At 41.2% G+C, this 8790-nt stretch overlaps 1 protein-coding gene across 1 annotated transcript; it reads left to right on the top strand.

Moving 5' to 3' along the window:
* Positions 1–2453: 2453 nt before the first annotated feature.
* Positions 2454–3326, top strand: LOC308045137 (arylamine N-acetyltransferase, pineal gland isozyme NAT-10; the record flags this gene model as incomplete). Its single annotated transcript, XM_080352235.1, has 1 exon — positions 2454–3326. One exon carries the CDS (start codon positions 2454–2456, stop codon positions 3324–3326), a length of 873 nt encoding a protein of 290 aa, XP_080208361.1.
* Positions 3327–8790: the final 5464 nt, after the last annotated feature.

The following is an 8790-nucleotide window of genomic DNA, read 5'->3' as shown; positions in this document are numbered from 1 at the left end:
CAAGTTTGTTTTCTTAAAATTTTTCCCCAAAAATCCAAGCAACAAACGTGGGTTAGTTATGGTGGTAAAGGTCATGGGCAGTAGCATAAGCAGTATTGTCTTTAGGAAAAACGTTATAAAAATGTGTGGATATAGAGCTAAATTATCACTTGCTAAACATGGGCCCTTAAAGAGGGCAAAACGAGGATACTGCAATTTCAATTCTCCCTTCTTTCTGCACCTCAGGAGGAGATTCTCTTGGCTATGAGAGAGAAGTTTTTGTTTAGATACAATGGTAGATAGAAATTTAGAACTACAGCCTCTTGTTGGAAGTTATTGTTTTAGCTTTCTAACATTATTTTCAAACATTGCAAAGAGAAAGGAAGGGAAAAACAAATAAATCTGATAATCAATGGATTCTGCTTAATGGTAATGAAATAACTGTCCTTTAAAAATAACCTGAAAAAGAAACCCAAATTACAAACTGTGTTTCATGTGCTGAAGTATCAGGATAGAAGTAGACAGATAATGTAATTAACAGTGGAATTGCTGATAGTATGTATAGTCCTGGTAAGGAAAATTTTTGTATGAGCACCTTCATTTGCACATTTAGAAATAGTTCTTCAAAGTTCTTCTGCTGATGTTTCTTTCTGCATAAATCATTGCCACATTGTGGGACTCCCTTTTCAGTATCCAGCTTTTCATCTGCTCTGCTCACAATTCAAAAGAACAGTAGCTTTCATCTCCTCCAGTCAGGATCTAAAGCTGATCAATCATATTATAGAGCTGCAGAGAGAAATTACAAATAATATAACTCGAGAACCAGCTTTATGCTGGTGTGAGCTATTTAGCATTCACAATTTGAGTGGGTAGGATGGGATAGGCTTGGATTCTGCAAATCAAAAGAAGAAAGTGCCAGAAGGCTTATGTTCTACTTAACAAATATTACATTGACAATATCCTCCAACAATACACTTAAATATCACTGGAAGCTGAATTCCTTTGTGTAGAAGATAACACGCAGATTTTGATGGGGCTCTCCATTCACTTTGGACAGCTGCTTCTATACCATGCATATGCACATCATGAATCTGTCACTGAAAATTGTCTTGAAAAATTCTAGTTTGCAGTAAACATTCAGCGATTCACTGCTGAATTTATCTGAATACAGTAGTCTTCCTGAGTCGCTAATATTAAGTGCCTAAACCTCAGCTTACTGTGTGCACAAAAGATTTCCAAGCAGCTTTGGGGCTTGTCAAGAAGCTAAATATTTGCAGTAACTCCAGGTTGCTGAAATGCTTAGGGCTTTCTTTGCAAAGGTTCAAGCCTTTAAAACATTTTGTGCCCAGCTCCACACCCAAGCAGATGATCTACAGGTAGATCTGATACATATATCAGATACCTACAGAGCATCCAGCTCATAACGGTGGCCAGCAGACGGTGATGGGCCATTGCCAAACCCAGATGACTGTGCATGACGTTTTGCAGTATTAGAAGGCAGAAAATAAGTCAAATGGTTCCTCACCTAGCATGACTCGCGAGGAGTCCTACCAAGGCAGGTTGGCACTGCTGGAGGCAGGACAGACCAGGGATACACTGTACGAGGCTTCGGTAATTCCCAGTTACACCTCCTCTGGAAGGGGTAAAGTGAGTTTTGAGAAAAGCCAGGACTAGAGAGATGCAAAGCAGCCCCTCTCCATTTCCAAAGCGCCCTGTGAGACATGGGGCACAGTGGGGAATAGAGATGTACTATTTGTCTTTTAGGTCACTCATCTCCATTCAGATTCATTAATCCAACACCAAAATGAGTTTGTGCAACATGCAGAGCAGACAAGAGACTCAGGGGTCTGCGACTCTTGCAAAGGTCAGAGGTTTGTTTTCAGTTATAATTATCTGAATAAAACTTGACACTTTACAAAATGTGCAGGGAGTATCAATTTCACTTTTTGTAAGTGGTGGAAGAGTGACGTGTACGGAAGAGCAATTCACCTACCATCTCACAAATCAGTGGCAGACTCCTGAAAGGAACATGTGAATCCTCAAGTTATCCTCTCTCCAACTAGCAGGTGACACTGCTTGCCCCACTGACACCCCCTTCACCCAGCAGTGCCTTTAGACTGGTTTTCTTGGACCCTTCTGAATACTCCCTAGCATGTGTTCTTACATTTCTTCTTAACTCCAAAGCAAATACAGCAAATCCCCGTTTTGCGGCCACCGCAGACCAAGCTGAAATTGCACCAGGTGTTTGCCACAGGGATGGCTCTGAGACAAAAAGCAAACCCCCATGTACACTGCTCTTCTTTGCTCAGGGAACCATTTGATATGAATACTTGTTTCCTTTAAAAGCCGCTCAGATGAGGTTCAGTAGATTAAAGTATCTTCGCTGACAGCAGCCTGGGTAGTTTTTCACAGCATTGTAAATCATTGATGTAAAGAAACAAAACCAAAATGCATTTCCTTCCTTTACAGGAGACATGAACCTTGAAGAGTATTTTGCAAGAACTGGCTATAAAGGTTCCCTCGAAAAACAAGATTTGGAAACCTTAACAGATATATTCCAGCACCACATCCGTGCTGTTCCCTTTGAAAACCTCAGCATCCATTGCGGCGAGAAAATTACTTTGGATTTGGAGCACGTTTATAACAAAATTGTGCGGAGGAAGCGGGGTGGCTGGTGCATGGAAAACAACCAGCTGCTGGGCTGGGTCCTGAAACACCTGGGGTACGACACCAGCTTTCTGGGAGCGTATGTGTTCAATCCACATCAAAATGCATACGCCAGCATCATGACCCACCTCGTTGTGAAGGTCGTTATTGATGGCAAGGCCTATATCGTTGACGGAGGCTTTGGTGTATCCTATCAGATGTGGCAACCGATGGAGCTTGTGTCGGGGAAAGACCAGCCCCAGGCTCCTGGTGTCTTTCGCTTCACGGAAAAAAACGCCATCTGGTACCTTGAGAAAATGAGACGGAAACAATATATCCCCAATCAAAATTTCTCCAATTCTGACCTTCTGGAGAAAAAAGAGTGTCGGAAAGTTTATATGTTCAGTCTTGAGCCACGGACAGTGGAAGATTTCTCTTTCCAGTGCACGTACCTTCAGACCTCTCCAGATTCCCTCTTTACAAAGAAATCCATCTGCACCCTTCAGACCACCGATGGCTTTAGAGCGCTAATTGGGTGGACGCTTACTGAGACCACATACAACTACAAGGAAAATATGGATCTGGTGGAATTTGTAACTGTTCAAGATGAAGAGGTGGAAAAAACCCTCAAAGAGAAATTCGACATAACCTTAGATAGAAAACTTGTCCCGATTAACATCAAAGGATTTTACACAATCTAGATGACCAGAAAAAAGCTACCATAATGCCATGTATGTACGGGACCTTCCACTGTCTGTAAGATTATGGGATTCTTTTGCAGGCGACTGAAGAAAAAATAGATTACTAATTTAAAGTGAATTTCACTCCGGGAAAAATCAGGAATTTAAGACTCTTCAGCCAGGTAGATAGAATTATTTGCTGTGAGATGACTGCAGTTCCATTTTTCGTGCAAATGTATTATCTGATTTGAGTCTGGATATAAACTTGGGTAATAAATATGCCTACGGAATTCTGGAGTGCCTATAGCACTTGAGTATGGATTATTAATTGTGGGACACCGCCAACACGTTTTCTATGGTTATTATAGGGAGAAAAGTAATCTATGAGCATTTAGACAATGAAGTACATGTTTAAAACTTCATTTTTCACAAGATCTAATGACTTGCAGCTCATCTCATTTCTCTACCTTTAATATAAGTAAAACAATGTCATCTTCAAAAGGAGCATTAGGAGGCGTAATTCTTTTACCATCAGCCTTAGATAAAAAATAGTACAAAATGAAAATTATCATCATATGCATCCCTTTTGTCATTGCTGCAGAAAATTGCCCAAAGTAATTTTTGGTATGTACGTAATTTCAAGTGACGCAAATTGTATATAGTGCAGCATTACTGTGGCTGATGGGCTCTACAGAGATATGTACAAGCTTTGCTTTTGATAAGTAACCATCCTATAAAGGGTGAATGGTGCTTCAACAACACAACTGGCTTAGATTTACTTCTACTCCAAAAGGAGTGGAATTTTTGTATTTTTAGCAGTGCAAGTTATTTGTATAACAAAGGTAGAACAGTGAAGCTAACTCCACTACACTCTTAATTTTGCCCTCTTTGTGTACAGCAAATTTAGGAGCCCATACAGCTATCCTGAGTACCACTTAGCACAGGAGCTTTAGTGTCACAAGTGAGTTCATTTCATCTGTATCAAAGTGAAAAAAACCAAGGAGCCAACCAAATCTAAAGCAATCCCTTTCTTTAGAATTATTTCACAATCACATTTCCCCATTTTTTTTCCTCATAAAGCCCAAACAAGGAATCCACTGAGAAAAGGGAAATAGCCTCAAATGCATCAAAAAAAATAGCAGTAACACTAGAAAAACAGCCTTTCTCCCCAGTCTATCATAATCCTGAGTACTGGTCAAACGTTGATTCCTCCCACTGTAGTGTACCTTTTTGCTCAAATACATAATCTGATCATAAATCTCACAAATTCTTTAAGTGTATACCTGAAAATAAATAAAGGAAAATAAAAATATAAAGAGTTGCTCTAAGTACAGCCTCTCCCCACAGCTGCCTGACTCCTGCACACATCATTTGAGAAGTAAATGACATCTGGTCAATCACGCTATTGATCTGCTGGTCAACCCTTCCCACCACGAAGTTTTTAAACCAAACAGGCCAATATTGAACAAAATCTGACAGCAGCGTTGGAGATGGTAAGTTCTTACAGGTTCGTGGAAAAGGAGCTGATAGGCTGAGGAAGATGATCTTGGTGATCAGGTCCAGTGTTGCTTCCTGTGCTGGGCTCTGGGCTGGCCATGGCATGTGCCAAATCTTCCCCGATGACGAACCGTGGTGGCAGCTGGTGGCCTGGGTGCATTGCACTTGCACAGGGGTGAGTAACCAAGGGGCAACCCGGAGGTGATGCGGGACACGGAAAGATCTTACTGAGGCAGGAATGGAGCTTTTCTATAAATAATGGAACCAAGGACTTGTTCTCTAATTTCTGTTCATATTATTCTCTCATACTAAGGTCCCTTTATGAGTTTTTACCCCTTTCTAGATGATTGATCAAACCGAGGTATTCCCGAGACCCCCAAGGAACATTATGAGCTTTGAACCACGCACCACCTCCATTCCGGCTGACAGAAATTCCCGTCTGCATTCACTCAGGTCACCAAACCATACTGCTCTCTGCAATGAACTAGTTGTTTTGTGGTGCTGCTGCCTCTTGTCTCCGAGACAGCCATTAACACGGCTCATTTTACCTCCATATTTCTCCCCAGATGTTCCTGCTGTTGCTCCCAGGTTAATCACTCAGGTTATGGTGTGCAAGGGTTTCTAGGACAGAGGTCTACAGATTCCTATCGGCATTTTTAGCTGTGGCTGCAATAACCAGACTCCACCTTCTACTATTCAGTTACTAAAAATCTACAGAGCTGCCAACAACTGAAGCTTCACCCTCTCCCTGACTCCACCTGTTGGTAAAGACTCTCTGAGCAGGATTTTTCCTCTCAATGTGACCATTATAACCAGGTCCTCATTGTGCAGCATCAAATCACAAGAGGAAATGTCAACACATACAGCTCAGGAACAGTTTCACAGGTTGACTAAGCCTCCCCCAAAACTGACGAAAGCAGGTTATTGAGGTGTGAATGCCAGAGCCAAAAGGCCTCAAAGGTTTGAGATGGTGTAAAACCAAACAAACCTGAACAAATCCAGAGGCCTCAAGCTGGGGTTCCATTAGCAAGGCATTATTGTACAGGGAGGTGCTCTCTCAGACTGAAAAGAAACAACCAAGTCTTTAAAGCATCAGCTCTCAGAGAAACTTGTGTTGATGTGCAGAAGGGAAACGCAGGATGTTTGACATCCTTCACCACCACTGTGCTTCGTTAATGCTCTGAGAAAGGTTTAACAAGAGCCTGAGCTATTCTGCAGTTTTAGTTGTTGACTGTTGTCAAAATGAAGCAGAACAAAAGTTTATAACTCCCCACTCAGGACTTGTATCATTCCAAATAGGATTTACAAGTATGGTATTCCAATTAAAAGAAAGACAAGACAATTTCTTTTTAAGTCTGAATGCTGGAGTGAGTCCCAGAATCCCATCCCAGCTGCCCATTGTACACACACACATACTACCCAATGGCAGCAACAGCCATGCGCTATTGTAGAATTGTATAATGGAGTGTTTTACTAGAAAACAAGCCATATAGCAGAAGAAACAGTAGATTTAGTTTAGATATAAGGAAGAAATTCTTCCCCACAAGGGTGATGAGGCCCTGGCACAGGCTACCCAGGGAAGCTGTAGATCCCCATCCCTGGAGTGTTCCAGGCCAGGCTGGATGGGGCTCTGAGCAACCTGGTCCAGTGGAAAGTGTCCCTGACAGGGCAGGGGGGTGGAACTAGATGATCTTTAAGGTCCTTTCTAACCAAAACCATTCTATGATTCTGTGAAACACGATTCGAACTCCACAGCACCACTGAACATCCTCCCCCCTCCCCAAAGAATCAAAGTCTAATCAGCTCATGCATTACTAAAGGGAGGATACACGACAGCTCACTTCAGCTGGACTCTGGTCTTGGGCTTTTTAAGATCCAATACTAAGCAGAATAAAAGTAACAAAATGAGAAGCATCAGCAAGAAAGATGAAGTTGTTCAATAATTTCCAACATCAGCAGTTATTACAGAAATACACACTGTCAGCTAGTCAAAGACAAAACTTCACCTGACAAGAGACTTGCTTAATCTTAACACTGCGAGTTGCCAGTGAGCATGAACTACAACACACGTTTGTTCCCTTTAATAGGTACCTTAATGTAACAGGCACAATCACTTCTGATGTTTGCTAACTCTTTACCCATTAATTTTTTGCAGGTAGCCATTTTCTTTAACGAAAATATTTCCTACTTACCCAACTTGCTTTTCTTGAAGAAGAAATGCTTTTCATTCAGAAATGAGACCACGTGGGAAAGTTCTACAGCTTAGGAAGCTGCACATGAAAATGCATCTGCATTTGAGACCGTGTCAGAGCCAAGAAAGCTTGAATTAATGTGGGTTCGCATTATGAATATTTCACTGCTACGCTTCACACCTCTGTCAGCAGTAGTTCAAGCACAGATTTTTGTACAGCAGAATGTTTCCACCCTGGCTAGGAAGCTAGAACCAGACTTAAAATACATACATAGATATATACATGTATTTATAAGGATGGAAATACAGACAAGTGTTCTAAAAGATCCCATCATAAAATGCCTGCTTGCCACTTTGGGAACTTAAAGTACACGTAAATAAATAATTTAGGGCTGATTTTAATTTTGTCTTGCTCATAGTACTGCACTATGAACAGTGCTTTTAAAGATGCATTTTACAAACTCCCATGAACTGTGCTAAAAATCAGTAGTTGGTCGTACTGCATCATTTCAATAGCTCACCTACCCACCAGGCGAACGTGAACAGCAGAGCACCCAGATTTGAAGACAATAAACCAAATCTACCATTTCATCATAGTTGGTATGATTAGGAGACACAAGAACCACCTTTTTCCCCCTCCCAAATTCCAAAATCATGGATTTTTTGGAAAGTTCATCCAAGCTCTTACCAGCCACACACCATGCCACTCACACTTCCAGCCATCCCTCAGGAAATGACATGAAAGAAGAACCAATGTATGGTAGAACACCCTTTAACTGTGCAAAATTACTCCCCATTGGGTTGAACAGAACTCTGCAAAGCAAGAGAGCTCTCTGCACAGAGCCTTGGCAAAGAAAGACTTCACCCAAGCCACTAATAGTTATCAAAATTACCCAAAAGCTCCTTTACATGGCACCACTTGAACATTCTTCAGTCCAGTCCCTCAGGGTGTGCAACTGTGGTGACATCTGGTTATTGGGAGTTCACTAGAACGCACCTTCCCCCCTCAATGACCCAGTGGAACTACGCAGAAATTCTCTCTCTCCATTGAAGAAATGTGTTCAGATGGAAGTGAATCTTTTTCCTACTAACAAGCAAGAAAGAATAATGGGATATAATCTGAGTTTTTCTTGTGATGACCAACAATAAATCATTTCTTAGCTCAGGTCACATCTTCCATGGGAATAAAAATGTCTTGCCATCATTAACTTCTTTTCAGCTAGCAATAATATATGATCAGGTTTTAAGTAATTGAACCAGTAGCATTTAATTAGCTCTGAAAAACTATCTCAGATCATGAATCACAGACTTTCCACCTGTATGAGGTCTCCTTCCTAGGTTAAAAGTATATTTCTCTTTCCATGTGTGATCCATCTTGACTATCTAATGAGGTGCTCTTGATATATGGATTATAGTTCATATATCACATGCAAAATACTGCAGACACCCAGTCTCTTTCTTTATGTAATAGAGTTTCATGTCTTGCTTCACTCGGTTGTTAAAAAAAGAAGAAAAATAAAAGCCTCATGTGCCCATGACAGAATAGCCACCACTTGCTTCAATTTAACAAATTCCTCTTTCTCCAGAGAGTCAGTATTAAGGATGAGTAACTGAGACATCCAGCTGGGGAAAGGAAGGAATAGGAAGAAATATTTCTTGTTGGAAGGCATTACTTCAGATGATTCCATTGCATGCTAAACAGAAAAAGTCAGTGCAGTCAACTAATATTTGGGGAGGGGACATCTGTGGCCAGCGCAAAACAGGATCACTTCTTCTATCAGATGGTGTTAAACGTCA

Source organism: Nesoenas mayeri, assembly GCF_963082525.1.
Source record: "Nesoenas mayeri genome assembly, chromosome: 12".
Taxonomy (NCBI): Eukaryota; Metazoa; Chordata; class Aves; order Columbiformes; family Columbidae; genus Nesoenas; species Nesoenas mayeri.
The sequence above is the reverse complement of the archived record's forward strand: the minus strand, read 5'-3'. Positions and strand labels throughout refer to the sequence as shown.